Below are 14,387 nucleotides of genomic sequence, written 5' to 3' on the forward strand. Positions count from 1 at the left end.
TTTACAAATCAAATCAAACTATTTGTGTCGGGTTATTAAATCTATAAACCGAACCAAACCAATAAAAGTCGGGTTTTTCGATATCAATTTTTCTTGGGTTTTTTGGGTTTTTTCGGGTTTCTCGGATTTTTCATAGTATCTAATAAAAAGCACAGAGCAGTGCTTCTTAAAAAGAGTTCTAGTACAAAATATCAACATATAAGATGGAAACAGAACACTGTTTGAAGTTTTAACTTTATAATATAACTTTATAAGATGAACTTTTTTTGTATATTATTTAGATGGGCTTCTCAAGTCCAAAAGAAAACAAAAATTATGAAAAAAATTAAAAAAATATTTATAAATTACATTTTAGTAAATATTTTTATGTATAACATAATTTAAAAGTAGTATATCTATAATCGGGTCGGTTTGGGTTCGATTTGACTTTTTTTAGTTAAAACCAAACCAACCCTATAATGGTTGATTTTTTTTTTCCAAACACCAAACCAAGTCAAACCAAACCACTAGTCGGATTTTTTTTCCGGTTTGGTGCGGTTTATCGATTTGCCCTGTACAACTCTAATCTCAACCTTACCGGAATCAGGTCTGGGTAAAAACTACCCTCTCCAAATCTCACTTGTGAAATCACACTAAATATATTGTTGTTGTATAGTGAGTGCAGAGTAACTTTATTTTTACTATCTGAGCCTTTGCCAATCTCAACAACAACAACAATCTAAGAAGGTTAAGGTGTACGCACAAACCTTATCCCTACTTATAGAGGTAGAGAGACTGTTTTCGAAAGACCTCTGCTAAAGTAACACAAATCAAAGAAGATGCAGAAGGGAAGAAAGAAAACATGTACTAGAGGAATAAACCATCACATAGCATACAAGGAAACAAGTCTTTGCCAAATTTTGCATGCCATTGTTTATACCTGACTCAGACGGTATAAAGTCTTTGCCATAAATCATATAAAGTCTTTGCCTTAGACGGTGTAAAGTCTTTAGCTCGGACTATGGAATGCTTCTGACTCAGACAGTGTAAAGAGCCATGCAATACAGAGGTGAGGTGACCAGGGTCGTCTTAACAAGTTTGAGGGCCTAAAGCCAAACTTCATAGAGAGGCTTTTTTCTTTTAGTTGTCATATGTGAATTGAATAACTATAACATAATCAATGTATGTTAGTAATCTGTATTGTAAAACGTTGAAACAGTAACAATAATTTCTGAAAATAAAAAACAGAAACTGGACAGAAACTGAAAATAAGAACAGTGTCTGAAAAATAATGTAAGAACAAAAACCGAGCCCACTGAATGCACAGTGTGTCTTTAAGGAAATTATTCCCCTCAATGTACCTAAGGTTTTGGAATCTTTCCTCTCAGGATAGAACGATTTACTCACCAAAATAGCAGTAAAGCAAATTATGGTGACTGCGAACCACTCGAAGACTTTATATCACACGAGTTTTTAGGAAGTGCAGAAGAAGAAGATGTTTTTTCAGAAATTTTTGTTAGGAACAATTCTAATGATCAACAGAAATATATAGCCTACTTGCAACTTTTCAGAAAAGATGTCTGTTGGGAAAATGTCGCAAATTTAAGGTTTGCAACTTTTTCAGAAAAGGTTGCAACCTTTCAGAAAAAATCCGTTGGATAAAACGGTAGGAAATGTTTTAAATTAATCTAGGAAAGAAAGAAACGAGTCAGGTCACGGGTCAGAATTTTTTTAATTACTTAATTAATTAAATAATAATAATTAATTAAAAAAATTAAAAGAAATTTGGTCAAAAAAGATTATCAATCAATCAGATCATTTGACCAAATCCAAATCCAAATCCGCCGAAGCCGTAGCCGTAGCCGAGCCGAGCAAGCGACGATGACGGCGCGAGGGGAGACTCTCTTCTTGGCCCTTTAGCAACATGAAGGAGTACTTCTACTTTTAAGTAGGAGACTTTTTCTTTCCACCATTTATGTGGGACAAATGCTTATTTCATAAAGCAAGAGGGAACAACTCATTTTTCTCTCCACTTCTTTTTCCCTCCATTTCCCATTCAACCTATCAATTAAACCCAACAATCCCCCACATGAATGTGGAATGGCTATAAGATAAAGGAATCCACGGATAAGTGTGTGATATACAAGCGAAGATTAATTGCATCTGGATAAGTAGGTTTTCCATTTAACTTTCCATAGTGAACTTATATAGGATATACTCGATCAATCGGTAGATGCGATATCTTTGAACCGTCGCACTTTGTTGTATAACTAGACAACATAAGTCACACAATTAACCCTCAACCATTTATGGTTCTCACGGTTGTGTTCGTTTCAGCCATGAACACCGCCTGGTTTCGTGAATGCATAGAGAATGAGCCTTTACCGTCATTTCCCTTGAAGCGACTTATACTTCACACTCACATAGGTAATTTCTAAACGTGTAGTCCTATAGAGACACTATCTAGTCATTTTTTGCCAAACTTAGATAATCATTAAAAAAACTTTAATGCTTTATTAACCCATTAAAAAGCCTTAAGATTTTATCCTTGTTTCTAAACATTGTCATCATCACGAGAATGGGTTGAGTTATTTGACAATGTTGAACCGCCATTCATAACTTTGTTTGATCTCTTTGAACCTAGTTCTTGGGATATCCAGTCTACTAGGTAGGGTTACCGCCATGATGACTTGTTCTACGCCTTAACCCTATTTCCCTCGATGATCTTTCAACAGCCTCTCTAGATAGGCCTTTTATTAGTGGATCCGATACGTTATCTTTTGACTTTACGTAGTCAATAGTGATAACACCACTAGAGATTAGTTGTCTAACAGTATTGTGTCGCCGTCGAATGTGACGCGATTTTCCGTTATACATAACGCTTCCTGCCCTACTTATTGCCGCTTGGCTATCACAATGTATACATATAAGTGCCAAAGGTTTGGGACAAAATAGAATATCTTACAAGAAATTTTGGAGCCATTCAGCTTCTTCATCGGCCTTGTCCAAAGCTATAAATTCAGATTCCATTATAGAGAGGGCGATGCATGTCTGTTTTGATGATTTCCAAGATACTGCTCCTCTACCAATGGTGAAAACATATCCACTTATGGATTTAATTTTAGATGATCCGGTGATCCAGTTTGCATCACTATACCCCTCAATTACTGCAGGATATTTATTATAATACAAAGCATAGTTTTGGGTGTGTTGCAAATACCCCAAGACTCGTTTCATTTCCATCCAATGAGTTTGATTGGGATTACTCGTGAATCGACCCAGCTTGCTAATAGCACATGCTATATCTGGTCGTGTACAATTCATAATATACATTAAAATTTTCAAAACTCGTGCATAGTTCAATTGTGAGTCACTTTTACCTTCATTCTTTTGAAGTGCAAAACTTACATCAATTGGAGTTTTTGCAACATTGAAATTTAAATACTTGAACTTATCAAATATCTTTTCAATATAATGTGACTGTGATAATGCTAGACCTTGTGGAGTTTTATGGATCTTAATTCCTAAGATCAAATCAACAATCTCTAAATCTTTCATGTCAAATTTGCTAGCAAGCATACGCTTCGTAGCATTCACATCGACAATATCTCAACTCATTATTAACATGTCATCAACATATAAATAAACAATGACTTCATGATTTGGAGTATTTTTAATGAAACACATTTGTCACACTCATTAATCTTAAATCTATTTGCCAACATTGTTTGATCAAATTTTGCATGCCATTGTTTAGATGCTTGTTTAAGTTCATAAAGTGACTTAACAAGTTTGCACACTTTCCTTTTTTTACCACGAACTACGAAACCCTCAGGTTGTTCCATGTAAATTTCTTCCTCCAATTCTCCATTTAAGAAAGCCATCTTGACATTCATTTGATGAATTTCAAGACCATATACGACTGTCAGTGCTACTAACACCCGAATAGATGTTATCCTTGTTACCGGCGAGTATGTGTCAAAGTAATCAAGGCCTTCTTTCTGTCTATATACTTTGACCACAAGTCTTGCCTTATATTTGTCAATAGTGCCATCAGTTTTCATTTTCCTTTTAAAAATCCATTTTGATCCTAGAGGTTTATTTCCAAGAGGAAGATCAACCAATTCCCATGTATGGTTGTTCAAAATTGATTGAATCTCACTATTGACTGCCTCTTTCCAAAATGCTAAATCAAAAGAAGATATTGCTGCTTTAAATGTTTGAGTCTCATTTTCAAGCAAGAATGTCACAAAATCTGGTCCAAAGGAAGTAGATATCCTTCGATGTTTTCTATGCCTTGGATCCTCTTCGGTTGGTTTACTTTTCTTTGGTTCTTCTCGCGGTCGTTTAGATCTTTCACTTGAGGACTCACATTCTATTTTATACAGATAAATGTTTTCAAAGAATTCAACATTATCTGATTCAATTACCGTATTAATATGAATTTTGGGATTGTCCGATTTGTGAACCAAAAATCGACAAGCTTTGCTGTTTGTAGCATAGACAATAAAAACACAATCCACGGTTTTTGGTCCAATTTTTACCCTTTGGGCAAAGGAACTTGGACCTTTGCTAAATACCCCACACTTTGAAATATTTCAAGTTGGGTTTTCTTTCTTTCCATAGTTCAAATGGAATAAATTGTGTTTTGTTGTGGGGCACCCTGTTGATTATTCGATTAGCTGTAAGGATAGCTTCCCCCCACAAGTTCTACGGTAAACCGAAATTTATTAATAAAGCACTCATTATTTCTTTTAATGTTTAATTTTTTCTTTCCTCAATTCCATTTGATAGTGGTGTGTAGGGGGTAGTAGTTTGATGAATAATTCCATATTCTAAACATATCTCTACAAAAAGAGATTCGTATTCTCCACCCCTATCACTTTTAATCATTTTAATTTTTTTGTTCAATTGATTTTTTACTTCGTTCTTGTATTGCTTAAATGCATCAATTTCTTCATCCTTACTATTAAGCAAATACACATAACAATATCGAGTGCAATCGTCAATAAAAGTTATAAAATACTCTTCTCCACCACGAGTTGGTGTTGACTTCATATCACAAATGTCTGTGTGGATCACTTCTAAGGGACTGGAGTTCCTTTCAATAGATTTATAAGGATGCTTAGCATACTTAGATTCAACACATACTTGACATTTTGATTTATTGCAATCAAAGTTAGGAAATACATTTAAGTTAATCAGTTTTCGCAAGGTTTTATGATTGACATGTCCTAAACGTGAATGTCATAAATTATTTGATTCAAGTACGTAAGAAGAAGCTTGAACTTTATTATCATCAACAACCATTACATTTAGTTTGAAAAGACCTTCAGTGAGGTAGTCTTTTCCTAAATACATTTCATTCTTACTGACAACTATTTTGTCTGAAACTAGAACACACTTAAATCCATTCTTGATAAGAAGACCGGTAGAAACCAAGTTCTTTCGCATTTCTGGAACATGATAAACTTTGTTCAGCGTCACCACCTTGACGGATGTCATTTTCAGAAATACTCTACCATATACATCAACCTTAGCCGTTGCAAAATTTTCCATATAGATAGTGATATCAGGTGCTGCAGGGGAATAAGTAGCGAAGGCTTCTTGGATTGCACAAACATGCGACGTAGCTCCTGAATCAAGCCACCATTCTTTGGGATTTCCTACTAGGTTTCATTCCGATAGCATTGCATACAGATCATCCATGCCTTCTTTACTCTCCACTATATTGGCTTGTCCCTTTCCCTTGTCCTTTTTCGGGAGACGACAATCTGAGGCTTTGTGGCCAGCTTTCCCACAATTATAACAATTGACCTTGAATTTTTTCTTGTTCTGCTCCTTATTCTTTCCAAAAGGTTACTTCTTTTTCTTATTCTTTGGAGCAGCATCTTCAACGATGTTCGCTCCCATAATCGTTGAATTTACACGCGACTTCTTTTCGGCTGTTTTGTTATCTTCCTCAATCTTGAGATAAATCACAAGATCTTCCAACTTCATTTCCTTGCGCTTGTGCTTTAGATAATTTTAAAATCTCTCCACGAAGGAGGCAACTTTTCTATTATTGCGCCCACTTGAAATGCTTCATTAACTACCATACCTTCAGCAATAAGGTCATGAAAAATAAGTTGTAGTTCTTGAACTTGGGTTCCAACGGTTCTACTATCTATCATTTTATAGTCTAGAAACTTAGCAACCACAATTTTTTTCAAGCATGCGTCTTCAGTCTTATACTTCTTCTCAAGTGCATCCCACAATTCTTTAGAAGTTTTCACAGCATTGTAGACATTGTACAAATCATCATCCAAAGCACTTAGGATGTAGCCCTTGCATAGAAAATCCGTCTGTGTCCATGCCTCAGAAATCATAAATTTTTTATTGGCCGGCATATCAGCAGTAGGCACATGAGGGTCTTTGTTGGTGAACTTCTGCATACCAAGAGTGGTAAGGCAAAAGAACACCCTTTGTTGCCATCCTTTGAAGTTGGCTCCAGAAAATTTCCCTGATTTTTCCGCCGGTGGCACAGAAGTGTGGCTTGTTGCAGCAACAGTCGCAGAAGTAGTAGCAGTTTCACTTGCATTTCTTTTCACTGTCAAAACAGACAAACTGTTTTAATACTTCACAATGTCAAACTTTTTACAACAGCAATGGTGAAGTTTTTATATTCTTCAAATCGTTGTACAAGTATGAACTTTAATATACCAACGAAGTTTTTATACTCTTCAAGTCAGAATACCAAATTTCATACGGAGTAAAAAACCACACAGGTTTGTCACCAAAACAAAATACAGTTTAATCAGAAAAATAGAAATGACAATAATTTTCTTAAGATTGTTAGTAATCTGTATTGTAAAATGTTGAAACAATAACAATAATTTCTGAAAATATTAGACAGAAACTGAAAATAAGAACAGTGTCTGAAAAAATAAAGTAAGAACAAAAATTGAGCCCACTGAATGCACAATGTGTCCTTAAGGAAATTATTCCCCTCAATGTACCTAAGGTTTTGGAATCTTTCCACACAGGATAGAACGATTTACTCACCAAAATAGCGGTACAGCAAATTATGGTGACTACGAATCACTCGAAGGCTGTATATCACACAAGTTTTTAGGAAGTGCATAAAAGAAGAAGAAGAACATGTTTTTTAGAAATTTTCGTTAGGAACAATTCTAAGGATCAACAGAAATATATAGCCTACTTGCAACTTTTCAGAAAAGGTGTCTGTTGGGACAAGGACACAACTTTAAAGTTTGCAACTTTTTCAGAAAAGGTTGTAACCTTTCAGGGTCGGGTCACGAGTCAGGATTTTTTCAATTACTTAATTAATTAAATAATAATAATTAATTAAAAAAATAAAAGAAATTTGGTCCAAAAAGATTATCAATGAAATCATTTAAATCCAAATTCAAAGCTGAGCGAGCGATGATGACGGTGCGAGGGGAGACCCTCTTCTTGGCCCTTTAGCAACATGAAGGAGTGCTTCTACTTTTAAGTAGGAGACTTTTTCTTTCCATCACCTATGTGGGACAAATGCTTATTTCATAAAGCAAGAGGGAACAACTCATTTTTCCCTCCACTTCTTTTTTCCTCCATTTCTCATTCAACCTATCAATTAAACCCAAAAATGTAATCCTACAAGTGAAGTCTCAAAAAGGTAGGATGTACGTAGATCTTATGAAATAAGAATGTTAACAATGAAAATATTCAATGAAGAAATATAATATAAAATTAGAATAATAGAATCTGGCTCAAAATTTAAAAAGTTTTTTTAATGATACTAGTAGGAATTTGTTGCAGTGCTTAAAACTTATAGAATACATCAAAAAATAAATTTGATCTTTTTATAAACACAAAACAATAGATTTTGCATAATGCAAAAGGTTTGATCGTTTGGTAAACGTTAAAATATTCAATAATTAGATAATAAAAATTGATTGGGGAATAAAAAAGGTAAATATAAGAATTGTAATGTGGGTTCATGATAATCACCAAAATATAAATAAGTTAACAAAATAGGTAGACACGTAAAAAAAGATGCTATAATTAATTAAATACTATTCAATTTCTCAATTATTACAACAACCTCCACATTAAATAAAGTAAACTAATACTATATATATATATATATATATAAGGAAAAATTGGGGGCCGTAGAAAATTTGGGGTCCCAAGCAGTTGCTTTAGTGGCTTTATGGTTGAAACGGCCCTGAAGGTGACACCATTACCATCTAAGTACCATCGTTCAAGTAGGAAAACGGAACAACTTAGAAGAATGTTATAATACATAGGTAGGAAAATGGAACAACGTTGAAGTGTTTCAGGTAGAAAAAAAGAACAACCGATAGTTAAGTCATGAAACTCACGAAAAAGTGCTTTGACCATTATCTGTAAAAATACTAACAACAATCACCATGTTTACCAGTAGCTAAATCAGTGACAAGCTTCTATGAATACCTTTGATAAATTACATTAACAGTCGATCCATTCAATACAGAGGGGACATACAATACAAAATTGTAGTTGAAAAAATGAAATGCCATAAAATGGTGAACAATATTGACTTGATCTTGTACTAAATGAGAAAAGAAGAAATTTATACACACATAGCCAAAGGCCAATTTCTTCAGCTCATTTTTGCTTCCAGTTCTACTTGTCATTTTCCAGATTCCGACCTGAATCCTTAGTCGTTTGTCTGACGTGGTGATTGACGACTTCTTGGAGATTGTCTGTGACGATGAGATGAAGAATGCTCGGATTTTCTTTTCGATTCTTTTGGTTTCTTCTTGATAGCTTCGATCTGTTCCAACACGTTTATTACTTCTTTCATTGAAGGTCGATTCTTGGGGTCTCCCTCGAGACATTTTAGAGTAATCTGAGCAGCAAGCATTGCTGCTTTTGAAGAATATTGGCCTTCCATCCGAGCGTCCATAATGGACTTCAGCTTCCTTTTGTTAGATAGCATCGGTTTCACCCAGTCCACCAACTTCTGTCGTCCGTTTGGTCGTTTGGTGTCAAGTGCTCGTAAACCAGTCAGCAACTCAAGCACAACGACTCCAAATCCATATACATCACTTTTTACATATAGATGACCTGTTAACATGAAAAAAACAATCGCCATTAACATATATTCTCCCTCGGTAATTTCATTTTATATGGTAGTATTCGATTTGTGTTATTATCTGTTGTTTCTTGTACTTCGACTATCTTATTATTTTGTTGAAGTACTGTTTTGCTACTGTCTATTGTATTTGTTACTATCTGTTGTTTCTTGTACTTCCATTACTTTTTTTTTTTTTTCTAGACTGCTATGGACTGTTTTTTCTTGAGCCGAGAGTCGATCGGAAACAATCTCTCTGATCTGAGGTAGGGGTAAGGTCTACTTACACTCTACCCTCCTCAAACCCCACTTTATGAAACTACACCGGATATATTGTTGTAATTTGACAAGGCATGAAATGTAAGAAAGAAAGACTTTTGGGACATACCAAAAGTGACTAAAACTTGTGATCTTAAACATGATATGACATATCTGTGGCTATAAGAGCATTTCATGAAGTGTAAAATGAGCAATTAAGTTTAAAAGAGATTCCAAATATAGAGTAGTGTCATTCATTTTTGGAACAGATTAAAAAGGAGTAATACTGCAAATGCTTTCCGGCGTCTTGCTTTTGGTTCTACAGGGTTTAGTTCCCAACTCTTATGTAGCTATACTTGCAAGTGGATACTATAGCAGATTGGTCAGACTCGAAAAAACTACAGTTGTTAGATTTACGATTCAACAAGGTCTACGTACAGCCGTACTCTCTTCTGGGAGATCTTGAATATGTTCAACGGGTTTATTCACGAATCACTTGTGAAAAAGAAAAAGACTGAAGGCAAGAAACAACAGACAAGCTAGTGTGCTAATTTGTTGACATATAGGAACAATCAGTTGTTAGAATATCTTTAGGTTTATGGTCCGATATTGAAAGTAGACGACGAATCTAACAAACAACCTCAATTCATCAACCAACTAATCGATAAGGCACTATGGTCATTGCTCCGATTACACCCCAAAGCAATAAGGGCAGCCCGGTGCACTAAAGCTCCCGCTATGCGCAGGGTCCGGGGAAGGGCCTGACCACAAGGGTCTATTGTACGCAGTGTTCGATCAAAATCAGAGCTAGACGTTCAACTTTGTACTATAATTCAGGATAGTTTTGGCTTCAATAGCTTGCAGTTTTTTCTCACAACTCCATATTTAGATTTTAGATTAGACACATAAAATAAGGGATCAAAAAGGTGTTCACCGGTTTCAATATATTCTGGAGCAGCATAACCATGTGTACCCATAACACGCGTAGTTACGTGTGAGTTACTACCGGAAGGCCCCAGTTTAGCTAAGCCAAAATCTGATATTTTGGCGTTGTAATTCTACAAAGCAAAAGGTGAAAAGCAGAAAGTTTCAACAAATAGCCAAATATAGATGTATAATAATAAAGTTGGAGGAAATAATGAAGAAAAAATGTTTCATGAAAATTTGTCAAAACATAAAATTTGAAGCAGAAATAACAACGTTACCAGTTACGCCAAGGCTCCCCTTCTACTTCACTACTTGTAAATGTTCAAATACAAGAGTAACACACTAGGTAACTCGCCAACCAAATAAAACAACAATGAAGCAGACCTTACCGAATCAAGCAGTATGTTGGACGCTTTGAAATCTCTGTAAATGACTTTCTTTTCTGAAGTATGTAAAAACGCTAAGCCCCGTGCTGCTCCTATGGCAATTTTGAGCCGCAAGTCCCAAGAAAGTGGTTCAATAGCGGCACTCCCTACAAAGCAGACACGCTGGAGGTCAGCGCACCATATAATTAATCGATCTAGTTTTATTGAATTTCTAACACTTCTTACTTCTGAATAGATGGTTTTCCAAGCTCCCCTTGGGCATAAATTCGTAAATGAGTAACAGTTCCGTGTCCTCGTGACAATATCCCAGTAGTTTAACAAGGTTAGGATGCGAAAGCCTTCCTAAAAAGTTCACTTCTGACTGCATTTTTAAGCGGTACGGTTTGTGAGCATTATATAAAGAATCTAACTGGAAAGCATAGATCACAAAAACTGGCAACAGAAAGATTGCTAAACAAAAAAGACGGAATTATCACATGGATATTCCGACTACAAATTCGATGCATAACTATACCAACTGAAATTTTCGGAAAAAAGATGATAGCAGCAAAGAACATAGTAGAACAAAGCAAAACATGAGCTAGCTTGAAATTTATCTCCATAACTCCATCTAATTGGAATCAATTTTGTAAAAAAGATTGTTTTTTTTTCTGAAACTGGACGGAAAGAGCCTGTATCATTTCACAACAACAACAACATACCCAGTAAGTGGGGTCTGGGGAGGGTGATGTGTACGCAGGTGCAACCTTATCCTTACCTTGTGAAAATAGAGAAGTTGTTTCCGATAGACCCTCGTCTCAAGTAAGCAAATCCAAGAAAGATAAATTTTCCCAAATGTAATGAGCAATCAGTAGTCCGTGAACTAGCAAATCCAACATTTAAGTTTCTACTTGGCAATATGCAATTCAAGCAATCGAAATCCAATTAATATTTGATTCTAGAAGAAGATTTAGAGTCCTAGTTTCTTTGATGGCCTTGCCTAACCAACAATCAGTGGAGGAGCGAGCATTTTTACTAAGGGGGTCAAAATATGGAGAAGTAAACACATAAAGAAGCCGAAGGGGGCTCAACATCTACTATATACATAAAAAAAATAAATTAATCATGTATAAACAATGTAATTTTTCACTGAAAGGGAGGTCGGATTAACCCCCTCGTCCCTATCTCAATTGTATACCTGCCACTCTTCAAATCCTTGAGTGCTCTCGGAGTTCAACTTCTTGATGGCAACAATCATTCCAGTGCCAGCTTTAGTCGGAGCAAGCGTCTTCTCATCAACCCATCCTTTATACACGGTCCCAAAACCGCCAATCCCCAAAACTGAGTCAGACTTGAAATTCTTTGTGGACAACTTCAAATCAGAAAAACTATAATTCTTCAAATTTGGAATCGTCAATATCTCTCCGTTCAAACATGTATCATCACTTGCAGCTGTTGAGAAATTACTATGTCCAATACTGCTACTCGTGGCCGAATAGCCAAGGCCATTGTTGTAGCTCTTTGATGTGTCTGCACAAATACTAACTACCATGTAAATCTCTAATTTGAATCTTCTCACTCTCAGCTAAACATAAAATCCATAATTTTTTGAAATAACATCCTTAATTCATACAAGCTAAAAAGCAGGATCTTTGAAAGCACAAGAATTAAGACCTCCAACAAATTCATTCACGAGAAATTCAAGAATGTCGAAAAAAGTTGGTTACTAATTCTGTTCATTACACTCTTCCTTCTTAGTCCGCTCCCGAAAAAAATGTCAAATCTTTCTATATTTACAACTCCAAACTTCTCATTTCTACAATAAATGACATTCTCATAGCCATACAAATGTGATATAGTTAAGAATAAGACAACAATCAAACACCACCCTTCGAAACATATATATACAATTTTGACACACACACACACTATTTGTTGAGTCCATCTGGCTCCATTACGCCCCTTAGTGAAAATCTTGACTCAGTCATTGAACACCGCCATATAAAATGATCTAGAGGGAATACACAAACAAGAAAAAAAGGGAAAATGCAGAGCACTTGGAATAGAAATCAAATACTAATAGAACTAAGACGTCCAACATATTCATTCACCAGAAATTCAAGAATTAGTGACTAGCAACTGCTCATTACACTTTTTCCTTCTTAGTAGTTAGTATGTTCGAAAAAAGGATTCTGCCTTTCTATATTTATGAACTTTAAACTTCTCATTTTTTCATTAACGACATGCTTTCATAGCCACATAAATGCAATATATTTAATACAACAAGTTCCAAGTTTGTTATTTTGCCAAAAAATCTGTTCTTTTAACTCTGTACACAAGCAAACACCACCAGTGGCACCACCCTTCGCCGAAAAATTACAAGATAGGCAAATTATATTTTATGTTGAATCCTCCGGCTCATTCATGTATTTACTTCTTCATATAACTAACTCCCTTTGACGGTGAAAATTCTGACTCCATCATCCAACATCGCCAAGGGCGGAGCCAAGACAGAAAATTAGCACCTATGTAATTCCAACTTTTCAACACACATATTTAATACCACATGAAGAAAAGTATATATTAATATATTTGCCATATCTTTATTTTTTGAAATAACAAGATTCAAAAAAAAAAATACTTTCTTGAACTCGAGTCAAGCTAGGATAAATAAATTGAAACGAAAAAAAATTAATAAAACAATAGATGCATATGTACCTGGAGTAGATGGTCTAGCTGAGAAGCTGGGGTAAGTACTACTAGATTTAGAGTTAGAAAGCTTAGCTCCAAAGCAATTCCCCATCAAAAATTCCAAACTTTTAGTTTTCCCTTTACTTCAATATTAGTAATAACATAATTCAATTGAAAAAAGTGAGTGTCAAATTTCAAAGAAACAAAGAAAAAGGGTGGAAATAGAGAGCAAGAAAAAAGGAGAAATTAAAGTGTATTAATTTTCAAAGATAGTATCAATCAATAAAAGGGAAAAGGATGACTTTTCTTCTTTTTTCTTGGTGGACTTTGTGTAAGATGTTTTTTGGCTTCCCATCCGGTACGGGAGGACCTATTTGGGAATCAACTTCTAATATGATTTTCTTCGTATTCAATGTTCAAATTTGAAGTTTCTAATTAAGGATGAAGCAGTCTCATCATTACATCATAATTCACGTTAGTTTTTTTTCCAAGAATTGATAGTTACTATAAAGCTTGCTTTTTGAAAATGTTAATGGTAAGAGTTTGATTGTCTATGTAACAAAGAATATTGTTTGGGCAAGTTTTTCTTTTTTCTTTTTTTTGTATCGGGTGTTTGGTACCAGCTTTGGAATCTGATTAATTCAGATTGTGTATGGTAAGGAATATTTCTGGAGGGGGGGGGGCAGGGGGCATACTCCCAATTAGATTATTTTTATATTTGAACTTGAATCTGAAATCTTTTAGTACATATGGAGGAATTTCAATTATGTTATCACAACTTATCTTGGTATATGTTGTTTGGCAAGTTACATGAACGGAACCACTTTGGACGAAAGGTGGTCAAATGCACACCCTTCACCGAATTTCTGACTACGTCTTTGATAAGTTGGCTCCTCTTTGTCCAAGATAGAAGTGCCAAAATATTCTCTGTTTTTCAATATACTTTTGATTCGAATTTTAGAAAAGTATTTGTGTTTTCAGAAATCAAATACATAAATAAATTAACTATTTATAATATGTCACCTCTTTTAAGCATACGTATTAGTCTTAATAAGTTGCATGACTAA

At 35.0% G+C, this 14,387-nt stretch overlaps 1 protein-coding gene across 1 annotated transcript; it reads right to left on the reverse strand.

The window, feature by feature from the left end:
• Nucleotides 1-8,412: 8,412 nt before the first annotated feature.
• On the reverse strand, nucleotides 8,413-13,644 carry LOC129895278 (probable serine/threonine-protein kinase PIX13). The gene is made up of 6 exons (XM_055970967.1): nucleotides 13,348-13,644; nucleotides 11,828-12,159; nucleotides 10,876-11,011; nucleotides 10,654-10,796; nucleotides 10,272-10,395; nucleotides 8,413-9,072 (listed from the first exon to the last, which is right to left on the reverse strand). The coding sequence occupies exons 1-6, from the start codon at nucleotides 13,430-13,432 to the stop codon at nucleotides 8,663-8,665; spliced, it is 1,230 nt and encodes a 409-aa protein (XP_055826942.1). The 5' UTR covers nucleotides 13,433-13,644; the 3' UTR covers nucleotides 8,413-8,662.
• Between the last annotated feature and the right edge of the window lie 743 nt (nucleotides 13,645-14,387).

This window comes from Solanum dulcamara, chromosome 7 (genome assembly GCF_947179165.1).
Source record: "Solanum dulcamara chromosome 7, daSolDulc1.2, whole genome shotgun sequence".
In the NCBI taxonomy this organism is placed as follows: Eukaryota; Viridiplantae; Streptophyta; class Magnoliopsida; order Solanales; family Solanaceae; genus Solanum; species Solanum dulcamara.

Coding starts and splice junctions, on each gene's coding strand:
- LOC129895278 (XM_055970967.1), bottom strand. CDS start 13,432: ATGGGGAATTGCTTTGGAGCTAAGCTTTCTAACTCTAAATCTAGTAGT. Junction 11,012..11,827: donor AAGGATTTGAAGAGTGGCAG/GTATACAATTGA, acceptor TTAAAAATGCAG/TCAGAAGTGAACTTTTTAGG. Junction 10,396..10,653: donor CCAACATACTGCTTGATTCG/GTAAGGTCTGCT, acceptor TTTGCTTTGTAG/AATTACAACGCCAAAATATC.